The 13,966-nt window shown below is 38.8% G+C and overlaps 1 protein-coding gene across 7 annotated transcripts in view; it reads right to left on the bottom strand.

Moving 5' to 3' along the window:
* The window catches only part of LOC123524485 (phosphatase and actin regulator 3-like), a 137,399-nt gene that overhangs the window by 44,328 nt on the left and 79,105 nt on the right, over nucleotides 1-13,966 (bottom strand). For all 7 annotated transcript variants that reach the window (XM_045302716.2, XM_045302715.2, XM_045302719.2 and 4 more), the window contains 2 exons: nucleotides 2,849-2,908; nucleotides 207-464 (listed from right to left, as the gene is read on the bottom strand). In XM_045302716.2, the coding sequence (XP_045158651.1) occupies nucleotides 207-464; nucleotides 2,849-2,908 (318 nt within the window). The remainder of the gene's footprint in view (nucleotides 1-206; nucleotides 465-2,848; nucleotides 2,909-13,966) is intronic.

The following is a 13,966-nucleotide window of genomic DNA, read 5'->3' as shown; positions in this document are numbered from 1 at the left end:
TGATATGTTACGTTACCAATTATATTTCTTTTTCTTTAACACCCTGAAAACTCTTTTTGTGTGTGGATAACTAGTTTTCATAGATTTTGCATACCATTTCCCAATGAATGCCTTCATAGACTTGCAACCTTCTTGTATTTATAAAAAGTTTTAACCTACATGAATACATCTTTACTGAGTAGTCTCAAACTGTCTTAATCACTTACTATCATCAAAGTGCGGTCTATATCTAGGTGTCGTATCCATTATTGTTGATACGTTATTGGAAAATGTTGTCATCACAGGCCTAGGGGTGCTATCTGATGGTTGCGTCTCCTCAGCGGAAGGCCGAAGTGTTGAATCTGCAGCTGTGACCCCTCCTTCACTTTTAGTGACAGAAGTGCTCTGTGCTGACACCTGACTGTCTGGAATGATTCTTGGAGGAACTGATGATATTATCACAGGTCGTGCCTGAGATGCTGAGGCTGCAGAAAACATGTAAACATTAGCTTTACTAACAAGAGGGCCTAGATCGCTCACATTCACTACTGGACTGAATAATTTCAAAAAATTCTGGAACAAGGGGCAATGCTGTGAAATTATTATACAAGAGGGTCATGATGACCCTGGATTGCTCACCTGAGTAATATGAGCCACATGTTTCGAATGGCAAACTGATACTAAAATACTAGAGTTGCTTTTGAGAAAAGCGCATGTCTCCCACAACTGCCTAATCATCTAAATAGCAAGTCAGTCTTTATATACTGTTTACTCACTACAAATATACCTTTGAAGAGTAAAAAGGCCGATTTTGGGTAATTCAAGGGCCATAATTCTGGACTGCCTTGGGTGATTTGGCTTGTTAATGAACCTGGTCAAGGAGTTATGGTCAAAAACATTTGGTTCAAGTTTGGTGAAGATCGGGTGGGAAATGTTGGACTTATAGCGCGGACGAGAATAAAAAGGCTGATTTTCGGTAATTCAAGGGCCATAATTCCAAAGTGCCTGGGCCGATTTGGCTAGTTATCCAACCTGGCCGAGGACTTATGGTCAAACACATTTTGTTAAAGTTTGGTGATGATCGGATGAGAAATGTTCAACTTAGAGCATGGACAAGAGTAAAAAGGCCGATTTTCTGTTATTCAAGGGCCATAACTCCGAAGTGCCTGGACCGATTTGGCTCATTATCAAACTTGCCCTACTAGAACGCATGCACATTCATCAAGTAAAAAGGACTACTATACTACTCAGACTGCATGCACATTTCTGGAGCCAAAAGGACCCCTATACTATGAGTAGTATAGGGGTCCTTTTGGCTCCAGGAATGCACCTAAAATCTGAGCATTTTTCGGTAATTAAAGGGCCATAATTCCGAAGTGCCTAGGCCGATTTGGCTAGTTATCGAACTTGGCCGAGCACTTATTAGCAGACACATTTTGTTGAAGTTTGGTGAAGATCGGATGAGAAATGTTCCACTTAGAGTGCGGACAAGTTTTGCGACAAACAGACACACACACACAGACTGGAGTAAATCAATATGTCTCCCACACCACTGTGTGGTGGGAGACATAATTAAGAAGGTAGATCAGTAGGTCACATTCATGGTAACTGAAAGTCAGTTTTAAGATCGGTGCGCAAAACTGTACATGTCATACAAATTTCAAGGCTGTATCTTGAAAAACAAGAAAGTAGGTCAGTAGGTCAAGGTCACAGTCAAAAGATCCCTAATCGCTTGGGGTCATCAGGTAATTATAATTAAACAGACTAGGAAATATGATCTGTTAATTTTTTAAGTATTTTTTCCTTGTATATAACTCATGATTATAACAAGTGACCCTCCAGGGCAGGGCCTCTTTTCACCCCAGGGGCATAATTTGAACAAACTTGTTAGAGATCCACCAGGCAATGCTACATACCAAATATCAAAGGCCTACGCCTTGAACTTTCAGACAAGAAGATCTTTATTATTTTTCCCTAAATAAGTCTATGTTAACTTGGTACACCCAGGGCAGGGCCTCTTTTCACCCTAGGGACATAATTTGAACAATTTGGTAGAGAAACACTAGGAAAGGCAACATACTTAATAACAAAAGCCTAGGCCTTGCATTTTCAGGCAAGAAGATTTTTAAAGTTTTTTCCTATATGTCTATGTAAAACTTGAGACCCCCAGGGGCAGGGCCTCTTTTCAGGCTATAGGCATAATCTGAACAATTTCGGTAGAGGACCACAAGGCAATGCTACATACAAAATATCAAAGGCCTAGGTCTTGTGGTTTTAGACAAGATTTTTAAAGTTTTTTACTATGTAAGTCTATGTAAAACTTGTAACCCCCGGGGCGGGGCCTCTTTTCACCCTGGGACACAATTTGAACATTCCTGAAAGAGGACCATAAGATGATGTCACAGGCCAAATATCAAGGCTCTACACATTGCGGTTTTGTACAAGAAGATTTTTAAAGTTTTTCCTTTCGGTTGTCATGGCAACAAGAGTTCTGCATGGAATTAAATTCCTTGAACAATTTTGAAAGGGGACCACCCAAGGATCATTCCTGTGAAGTTTGATGTAATTCTGCTCAGTGGTTTTCAAGAAGAGGATTATTTTTAGAAAATGTTGACAGACTGACGATGGACGACACACGACGAACATTGAGTGGTCACAAAAGTTCACCATGAGCCTTCGGCTCAGGTGAGCTAAAAAGCAGGCTGACATAGAGGATAACAACCTGTGACTATATGAACTGCTAAAGTCGGAATAGGTGTTTAAGTGAGCAGTATTTCCTTGTTTTTAATGAAATTTGCTTAGCATTTTAGGGATGTCATTTGGAGGAATTGATAATGCTTGTCCTTCGTGCATTATCTTGTATACTTACTGGTTGGAGCTGTAGAAACTTTGGATTGGTCTTGCTGGGATGTTATTGATGTCCCAATATCTGCAAGAACGGAAAATATATTTTTATTCCTTTTAATGTCATCAAATGTTTCCTTTAAATATAATGTTAAATATAATGAGTTTATTTGCTTTTGTTTACAGAATGTCTTTTTACCCCTAGTTAGAGAATTATAATCTATGTTTATAACCTCTGAGTAAGAAAAGTTTTGAAATGGGTTTCAGACCTAACGCAACTTAAAAAAGTGTTTTCATTATATTTATGATTCTAATCAATTCTTTGAAACAAGAGGGTCATGATGACCCTGGATCGATGACCTGAGTAATATGAGCCACAGGTTTCAACTGGCAAACAGATGCTTAAATATTATGAAAGTAGGTCAATAGGTCACATTCATGGTAACTGAAAGTCAGTTTTAAGATTGGTGTGCAAAACTGTACATGTTGTCAAAATTTCAAGGCTGGATCTTAAATAACAAGAAAATAGGGCAGTAGGTCAAGGTCACAGTCAAGTGATCCCTAATCACTTGGGGTTATCAGATAATTATAATTAAACAGACTAGGAAATATAATCTGATAATTTTTGAAGTATTTTTTCCTATATAACTCATAACTGTAACAAGTGACCACCAAGGTGGGGCCTCTTTTCACCCCAGGGGCATAATTTGAACAAATTTGTTAGAGATCCACCAGGAAATGCTACATACCAAATATCAAAGGCCTAAGCCTTGAACTTTCAGACAAGAAGATTTTTTTTCCCTATATAAGTCTATGTTAAACTTGGTACCCCTAGGGCAGGGCCTCTTTTCAAACCAGGGACATAATTTGAAAAAATTTGGCAGAGAAACACTAGGAAAGGAAACATACCAAATATCAATAGCCAGCAGTTTCAGGCAAGAAGATTTTTAATTTTTTTTTCCCTATACAAGTCTATGTAAAACTTGAGACCCCCCAGGGCAGGGCCTCTTTTCACCCCAGGGGCATAATTTGAACAATTTTGGTAGAGGACCACATGGCAATGCTACATACAAAACAAATATCAAAGGACTAGGTCTTGTGGTTTTAGACAAGAAGTTTTTTCCTATATAAGTCTATGTAAAACTTGTGTCCCCTGGGGTGGGGCCTCTTTTCATCCCTGGGGGACAATTTGAACAATCCTGATAGAGGACCATAAGATGATGTCACATGCCAAATATCAAGGCTCTATGCCTTGCGGTTTTGGACAAGAAGATTTTTAAAGTTTTTCCTTTCGGTTGCCATGGCAATCAGAGTTCTGCATTAATTTCTTTGAACAATTTTGAAAGGGGACCACCCAAGGATAATTCCTGTGAAGTTTGATGTAATTCTGCCCAGTGGTTTTCAAGAAGAAGATTTTTTTAGAAAATCTTGACGGACGGATGACGGATGACGCATGTCACATGATACACGACGGACCACAAACACTGAGGGGCACAAAAACAGAAAGGGAAATTGTTCATGGTATTAAAAGGTGATACTGTATGCAATCATAATAACTAATAAACAAAAGCTAACAAGAGTGCCAAATTGTCACAACATATGCCCATCACAGCCAGGGTTTTTTTAGGCCGTATTTATAGCCGTTTTTCGGCTATATTCCCAATGCCAAAAAGTATGTTTTTTTCCCAAAATGAGTGCAAAAATTCCCAATCTACATCCTGAAAAAAAAAAATCATCAAAATTGCACAAACATTGATCAAATTATGGACAATTTTGTAATGGAAGTATGTTAAAAGAGGTTGTACAATGTGAAACAAGTTTATGAGAAAGTGCTTAAACACATCCTTACTATATCCTGTGGGACTACATATTTCCCAATTTGGAACATTTATGCGTCAAAATTCCCAATTTTAGGGGTATAGGCTATGTTCCCAAAATAGCTAGAAAAAACCCTGACAGCAAATTACTTTTGACTTTAAAGTACTCTTTTTTATTAGATAGACAAGTCATCAATTTTCTTATACATTAAATAGGTATTCATGCATATAAAAAAAGATGATCAAAATTGAGAGTAAGAATTACATATTCAGCATTTAAATTACTAGTGTAACTAGAGCTATCACTAAAGGTGATGAATGTACCCCCCGCATGCACTGACACAGTACATTGCAATTTGACACACACAAGACTGCATAATAATGTGGACTGTATGTATATAGACTGTATGTATACAGTATAGTAACAAAAAACAAAGTCCCATAACTATGCAGAATATTTATCTAAAAGAATGTAACATGCCCCATGCACAACTAGGGTTGGTACTGATCACTTGTGTGAAGTTTCATTAAATTGTGTGCAAGGGTTTGGTAGATTAGGCATGCACAAGATTGCATATGCAGACTGTATGTACATAGTATGTTAACAAGAAACAAAGTCCCATAACTCTGCAATTTTTGTCGCTGAAAGAACCTAACATGCCCCATGCACAACTACTGTTGTTACTGATCAGTTGTGTGAAGTTTCATTAAATTGTGTCAAGGGGATGAGGAGAGATGGTGCCAACAAGATTGTGTCTATGTCTATATTATAGTAACAAAAAAACATAGTCCCATAACTCTGGAAAAAAAATTTCTGAAAGAACCTAACATGCCCCATGCACAACTACTGTTGTTACTGATCACTTGTGTGAAGTTTCATTAAATTGTGTGAAGGGGATGAGGAGAGATGCTGCGCACAAGATTGTGTCTATGTATATAGTATAGTAACAAAAAAACAAAGTCCCATAACTCTGCAAATTTTTTTTTAAAAGAACCTAACATGCCCCATGCACAAGTACTGTTGGTACTGATCACTTGTGTGAAGTTTCATTAAATTCTGTCAAGGGGATAAGGAGAGATGGTGCGCACAAGATTGCGTCTACGGACAGACGACCAGATGGACAGACAGTCAGACGGACAGACAGACAGACAGACAACCTGAAACCAGTATACCCCCCCTTACAACTTTGTTGTCAGGGGGTACAAAAACCTGGTGCACAATTTGTATGTTATGTTCTGACAGCAACTATTGCTACTAGAATTCCAGATAATATTTCTATTTTCAGCTATCATAAAAGACTGAACAGAATCATGGAATATGAGAAAACATTGTGGGTGATGATGGCACATTGCTAGCTTAATGATGTTACTGAATCCTGCAAAAATTATAGTCTGAAAGACTGTATTGATGCTAGTATGACATCAAGCACTCAGAGATCCAATAATGTGACATTTCCTACATAAGGGACTGTCTCACCGTAACAGTAATCATGTCTGCTAAAGGCTTTGTGTTATACCTGTCCAACGTGTAAACAGCATTTTCCAACCTAACACAGAGGTAAGGGTATGACACATTCTGGCCAAGTTTGATAAAGCTTGTCTGCAAAAATGAAACCAAGGCTTCCACGGAACAAATCAGATTATAAACAGCTAACAACTATTATTTTGAACTAACTTTCAGTTTTACTTTGTATGGGCTTATTTTGGTACAAAATTTCAATAATACTTTGTTCAGGACTTACTGAACACAGATTTGCTGTATTGCTTTGTTAGACAATAAACCATGGTTTGGAAACAATCACCAGATATAGCCCAAAATTTGATAAATTGTGACAGAGTTACCAACAGTCCCGCCGTGGGACATTTTTCACAAAACATATTGTCTGCCAATACAACATCCTCATCAAAGGTGGTGGAAGAGAGGTGGGGGGCAAGGGCAACATACGAAAATGTTTTAAGAAATAAGAGGACCAAATGGTCCTAGGTCGCTCTCCTGAGAACAGCTTATCAAATTTAATGAATATCCTGCTTAAAATGCGACCCCTTTTGCATATACAGGTATTTCTTTGATTTGACAAGGTGACCTAGTTTTTGACCCAACATGACCCATATCTGAATTAGACCTAGTTTTCATCAAGACAAACATTCTGATCAAATTTCAGGAAGATCCACTGAAAAATGCAGCCCCTATTGCATACACAAGGTTATTCTTTGATTTGACCTAGTTTTTAACCCAACATGACCCATGAGCAAACATTTTTATCAAATTTCATGAACATCCTGCCTAAAATGTAGCCCCTTAATTGCATTTACAAATTTTATCTTTGATTTTACTGGGTAACCTAGTTCTTAACCCCAGATGACCCGTTTGAATTCGACCTAGATTTCATCAAATCAAACATTCTGATCAATAAATTCAATAAATATAATCTGGCGACAGGCTATATATCTGAGATTTTACTAACCCAGAGATAAAAATAGGTATAATGTGAACAAGTTTCAAGATAACATTTGAAAAAATAATCTAAGTATTATTATTTTACATTACAGAGCAATTCCATAGAAATGCCACTGGTCAGTTGAAATCCAGTGGTATTGGTTCCAGTGAAACTCAATGCCAGTGAACTCCACTGGAATTCCAGTGGACTCTGCTAGAACTCAACTGTCAGTGGAATGCCAGTGATGATACCACTGGAATTCCAGTGGAATAACTATAAACTCATGCTTCCAGTGGAAACCACCGGAAACCGCTAGTATTCCACTGACTTTTTTCTATAGGGTTCATAAATGGTAGAGTTGTGGACTGAACATGAAACTGATACTCTTAATCTGTGGTCTCCAAGTGTGACCTTACGTTTAAGCTAGGGGTCTTGGTCTTGCACATGACATGTTGTCTCATTACGGGGAACACTTGTGCCAAGTTATTTCAAAGCCCTTGATGAATGGTAGAGTTAAGGATTGGACACAAAAACAGACCCTGTTAACCTTAGACCTCCAAGTGTGACCTTGATCTTGAAGCTAGGGATCTGGATCTTGCAAGTGTCATATTGTCTCATTATGGGGAACATTTGTGCCAAGTCATATCAAAATTCCTTCATCGATGACACAGTTAGGAACTAGATGGATGGACAAAGCCATGTCCCTCGCTTTTCTTTGAAAAAAAAAAAAGATGGAGATAATTAACAAGTAGGTGTGCCATCATTTTTACCCTCAGAGGAAAGATCTTGCTGCATCAATGCTTCTTTACCATATCCACAAACAAAAACAAGAGCTGTCACAAATGCCCCTGAGCATTTATGCCAAGTAATTTTAAAATCCTTTCATCGATGGCAGAGCTATAGACCGGACAAGAAACAGGCCGTGATAACCTTTAACCTCTAAGTATGACCTTGACCTCAGAGCTAAGGGTCTGGATCTTGCGCAATGACATGTCATCTCATTATGGGGAACAATTATGATAACTATTTTCAAAATCCCTTGATGAATGGCAGAGTTATGAACCGGACACTAAACAGACCCTGTTTACCTTTGACTTCTAAGTCTGACATTGACCTTGGAGATAGGGGTCTGGGTCTTGCGCATGACACATTGTCTCATTATGGTAAACATTTGCCAAATTATTTCAAAATCCTTCAGGGATGGCCAAGTTATGGATCGGACACAAAACAGATGGTGTTAACCTTTGACCTCCAAGTGTGACCTTGACATTAGAGCTAGGGGTCTGGACCTTGAGCATGACATGTCATCTCATTATGGTGAACATTTAAGCAAAGTTATTTCAAAATCCCTTTATAGAGTTACAGCCAAGACAAGAATTTACACGGAAGCATGGACGGACACACAGTGCGATTTTAATATGCCCACCTTCAGGGGCATAAAAACTATTATTTTAATTGACAACTGAATGATAATTATGCCCAATGACATACTGTTTAATACTAATGCAATACAATACATTCAAATATTAAACTTAAAATCTGAGATGATCATCTCTAAGGCAACAAGTAGAACAAAGACCTGCAATACTACTCTGTTATGGGAGTTTGTTTTTCTGATTTTTTTTGTTGGGTTTAACATCGCACTGACACAGTTATTATTATTATTATTATACCAGATTTATATAGCGTCCTTTTCATGATAAACACGTTCAAAGGCGCTTTACATATAGCAAACGCAGCCACACTGGGCGCGAAATTCATCCTCTACTAGTACAGGCACAGAGCGATCTGACCAGAGGGACAGGGTGAGACAAAGCCCCGGGAACAGATAGAGAGAAATCCTTTTTAGATACAGGCCTGTCTGGCTAACTTAGCCTAGCTTTTTGCGAATAGACAGTCTGGTTCTTCAACGTGCCCAGTGTATAGCACTGATACACGCGAAGCTGTCTTTCCTGGGAAGAACCAGTACAGGCCTCTATGTTAGGTGGGAGACACTCAAGAGCATCTCAGAAATTTCCAGTGTCTGGATCAAGATTTGAACCCCGACCACTGGACTGACAGTCAAGCGTGTTACCACTTGACCACCAGCCCACCATTATAGGTCATATAGCAACTTTCCTGCTTTGATGGTGGCGGAAGACCCCCAGCCCTCCGTGCATTATTTCATCACGAGCGGGCACCTGGGTAGCTGTGCAATGGTGATATCTTCGCAACAAAAAACAGACCTGCAGTATTACTTTGCAAAGGTGTTATCTTGGCAACAAGTAAAACACCGACCTGGAGTATTACTATGCAAAGCTGATATCTTGGCAACAAAACACTAATCTGCAGTATTACTTTGCAAAGGTGATATCTTGGCAACAAGTAAAACATTGACCTGCAGTATCTATGAACACAAACTTTCAATATTACTCTGTAATAGGAATATCCAGGCTACAAGCTAAAAACAGACGTGCGGTATTGCTCTATAAAAGGGATATCCCTAGAACAACTACAAGAGATCACAGAGTGATCTTGGCGCCCACCAATGTGCCATTTTTGAGTGTTCCAAATTTCAAGACTTATTGACTAGCTCAAGGTCAAATTTCATTTCCGTACACAACACTGTGCATGTGGTCCAAATTCGAAAGCTGTAGCTTGAGAAATGTAAAAGTAGGTCACTAGATCAATTTCAAGGACAAAGTTCTTTGTACACAAAACTATGCATGTGCACCAATGTTTGAAGGCTGTAGCTTGAGAAATTTGAAAGTAGGTCACTAGGTCAATTTTAAGGTCACAGTTTATTTCGGTATAAAAAACTATGCAAGTGCTCCAAATTTGAAGGCTGTAGCTTGAGAGATGTGAAAGTAGGTCACTAGGTCAAAATCAAGGTCAAATTACACTTCTGAACACAAATCTATGCATGTGGTCCAAATTTAAAGCCTGTACCTTCAAAAATGTGAAAGTAGGTCACTAGGTCAATGTCAAGGTCAGTTTGTTTCAGTACACAATCCTATGCATGTGGTCTAAATTTGAAGCCTGTAGCTACAGAAATGTGAAAGTAGGTTACTAGGTCAATCTTAAGGTCAAAGTTCATTTTGGTACACAAAACTATGCAAGTGGTCCAAATTTGAAGGCTGTAGCTCGAGAAATGTAAAAGTAGGTCACTAGGTCAAAATCAAGGTCAAATTTTATTTTGGAACACATAACTATGCATGTGGTCCAAATTTGAAGCCTGTACCTTCAAAAATGTGAAAGTAGGTCACTAGGTCAATGTAAAGGTCAAAGTTTGTTTCGGTACACAAAACTATGCATGTGGTCCAAATTTGAAGGCTGTAGCTTGAGAAATGTGAAAGTAGGTCACTAGGTCAAAATCAAGGTCAAACTAGAAAATGCTTTTGTAAAAAAGCGCATGTCTCCCCCAATGCAAAGTCCTATAGGCAAGAAGTCAATAGGGGTCAGGAGCGAAAGTCAAAGAGACACTGATGGTCAGCTGCAATAGGGATCATCTACTTGGCATGTCCAGTCATCCCGCTAAATTTCAACACTCTTGGCCTAGTGGTTCTCAAGTCACTGTTAAGGCTCCTGTGACCTTGACCTTTGATGAAGTGACCTCAAAATAAATAGGGGTCATCTACTCTGCATGTCCAATCATCCTATTAAGTTTCAATATTGTAGGTCAAGTGGTTCTCAAGTTATTTCCAAAAAATTATTTTACATGAACAGGCCACTGTGACCTTGACCTTTAATAGACTGACCCCAAAATCAATAGGGGTCATCTACTCTGCATGTTCAATCATCCTATGAAGTTTCAACATTCTGGGTCGAGAGGTTCTCAAGTTATTGGTTGGAAATGGTTTTCCATGTTCAGGCCCCTGTGGCCTTGACCTTTAACAGAGTGACCCTAAAATCGTTAGGGGTCATCTACTCTGCATGACCAATCATCCTATGAAGTTTCATCATTCTGGGTCAAGTGGTTCTCAAGTTACTGACCGGAAATGGTTTTCAATGTTTGGGCCCCTGTGACCTTGACCTTTCACAGAGTAACCCCAAAATCGACAGGGGTCATCTACTCTGCATGACCAATCATCCTATTAAGTTTCAACACTCTGGGTCAAGTGGTTCTCAAGTTACTGACCGAAATGGTTTTCAATGTTCAGGCCCCTGTGACCTTGACCTTTAATGAAGTGACCCAAAATCGATAGGGGTCATCTACTTCGCATGTTCAATCATCCTATGAAGTTTCAACATTCTGGGTCAAGTGGTTCTCTAGTTATTGATCGGAAATGGTTTTCAATGTTCAGGCTCCTGTGACCTTGACCTTTGACAGAGTGACCCCAAAATGAATAAGGATCATCTTCTCTTCATGACCAATCATCCTATGAAGTTTCAACATTCTGGGTCAAGTGGTTCTCTAGTTATTGATCGGAAATAGTTTTCATTGTTCAGGCCCCTGTGACCTTGACCTTTGAAGGAGTGACCCAAAATCAATAGGGGTCATCTACTCTTCATGATCAATCATCCTATGAAGTTTAACATTCTGGGTCAAGTGGTTCTCTAGTTATTGATCGGAAATGGTTTTCAATGTTCAGGCCCCTGTGACCTTGACCTTTGACGGAGTGACCCCAAAAACAATAGGGGACGTCTACTCCAGCAGCCCTACAACCCTATGAAGTTTGAAGGTTCTAGGTGAAATGGTTCTCCAGTTATTGCTCGGAAATGAAGTGTGACGTACGGACGGACGGACGGACGGACGGACGGACAGGGCAAAAACAATATGTCTCCTGGGGGAGACATAATTTCATTTCGGAACACGAAACTATGCATGTGGTCCAAATTTGAAGCCTGTACCTTCAACAAGAGCTGTCACAGGAGACAGCGTGCTCGACTATTTCGATGCTGGATAGTGAAACTGGGCACATCTGAGAAAACTGGAGCTGTCGCTGGAGTGTTTATTAACTCCAATGGTGGGTGAAGATATTGCACAATAGCCTGAGTCTGTGTCAAAAATATTAAGTAATAAGAGAAGTACAGATAAAGTGTATCAAAACACTATACAAGTACAGCCTAAGCAAAAAGGGGGGATAATTAATTAAGTATTGGTGCAAGAGTTATGCATCTTGTATCATATGATGTGGGTGATGATGTTGAACAACTACTTCAAGTTTGAATCAAATGCATTTCATAATTACTGAGATATAGTGAAAATGCATCAAAATTAACTTTTAATTCTAAGTAAAAGGGGGCATTATTCATGAAAAATTGGTGCCAGAGTTATGCACTTTGTGTTAAATGGTGTGGGTGATGATGTTGAACAACTATTTTAAGTTTGAATCAAATCCCTTCAGTAATAACAGAGATAAAGTGAAAGTGCATCAAAACTTTAACCTGAAATTCTTAGTAAAAAGGGGGAATAATTCATGAAAAATTGGTGCCAGATTTATGCACCTTGTGGCAAATGGTGTGGGTGATGATGTTGAACAACGATTTTAAGTTTGAATCAAATCCATTCATTAATAACAGAGATAGAGTGAAAGTGCATTAAAACTTTAACCTTAAAAGCTAAGTGAAAAGGGAAGATAAATCATGAAATATTGGTGCTAGAGTTATGGCCCTTATGTCAGATGATGTGGGTGATGATGAGGAATAACTATTTCAAGTTTGAATCAAATCCATCAAGTAATTACAGAGATAAGTTTAAAAAAGAGAAAGTGTAAAAAAACTTTAACCAAGGTGGGGACGCGGAAAGATGCTGACGCCAGGTCGAGAAGGATAGCTCTCCTTAAAAATGTGAAAGTAGGTCACTAGGTCAATGTCAAGGTCAAAGTTTTTTTCAGTGCACAAAACTATGCATGAGGTCCAAATTTGAAGGCTGTAGTTACAGAAATGTGAAAGTAGGTCACTAGGTCAAAATCAAGGTCAACTCATGTCAAGGTTCATCTTGCCACTCAAAACCATACATGTGGTCCAGATTTGAATGTTGTAGGTTATTGACAAGAACATTTTAAAAGCTTTTCCCTATATAAGTCTATATGAACCATGTGACCCTCAGGGCGGGGCCATATTTGACCCTAGGGGGATAATTTGAACAAACTTGGTAGAGAACTACTAGATGATGCTACATAACAAATATCAAAGCCCTAGGCTTTGTGGTTTGGACAAGAAGATTTTCAAAGTTTTTCCCTATATAAGTCTATGTAAACCATGTGACCCCCAGGGCGGGGCTATATTTGACCCTAGGGGGATAATTTGAACAATCTTAGTAGAAGACTACTAGATGATGTCACATACAAAACATCAAAGCCCTAGGCCCTGTGGTTTTGAAAAAGAGGTTTTTCAAAGTTTTTCCCCTATATAAGTCTATATAAACCATGTGACCCCCGGGGCAGGGCCATATTAGACCCCAGGGAAATAATTTGAATCATCTTGGTAGAGGACCACTAGATGATGCTTCATACCAAATATCAAAGCCCTAGGCTCTGTGGTTATGGACAAGAAGATTTTCAAAGTTTTTCCCTATATAAATCTATGTAAATTACAGAAATAAAAAAGGGCCATAACTCACTAAACAAGAGGACCATGATGGTCCTGAATCGCTCATCTGTTCCCACATGACCCAGTTTTGAGTATGACGTCGTTTTTTTCTATTATTTGACATAGTGACCTAGTTTTTGAGCTCATGTGACCCAGTTTTGAACTTGACCTAAATATCATCAAGATAAAAATTCTGACCAATTTTCATGAAGATTCATTGAAAAATATGGCCTCTAGAGAGGTCACAAGGTTTTTCTATTATTTGACCTAATGACCTAGTTTTTGAAGGTACCTGACCCTGTTTTGAACTTGACCTAGATATCATCAAGGTGAACATTCTCACTAATTTTCATGAAGATCTCTTGAAAAATATGG

This window comes from Mercenaria mercenaria, chromosome 3 (assembly GCF_021730395.1).
Source record: "Mercenaria mercenaria strain notata chromosome 3, MADL_Memer_1, whole genome shotgun sequence".
In the NCBI taxonomy this organism is placed as follows: Eukaryota; Metazoa; Mollusca; class Bivalvia; order Venerida; family Veneridae; genus Mercenaria; species Mercenaria mercenaria.
Note: the sequence above shows the minus strand (reverse complement) of the source record. Positions and strands in the feature narration are given on the sequence as shown.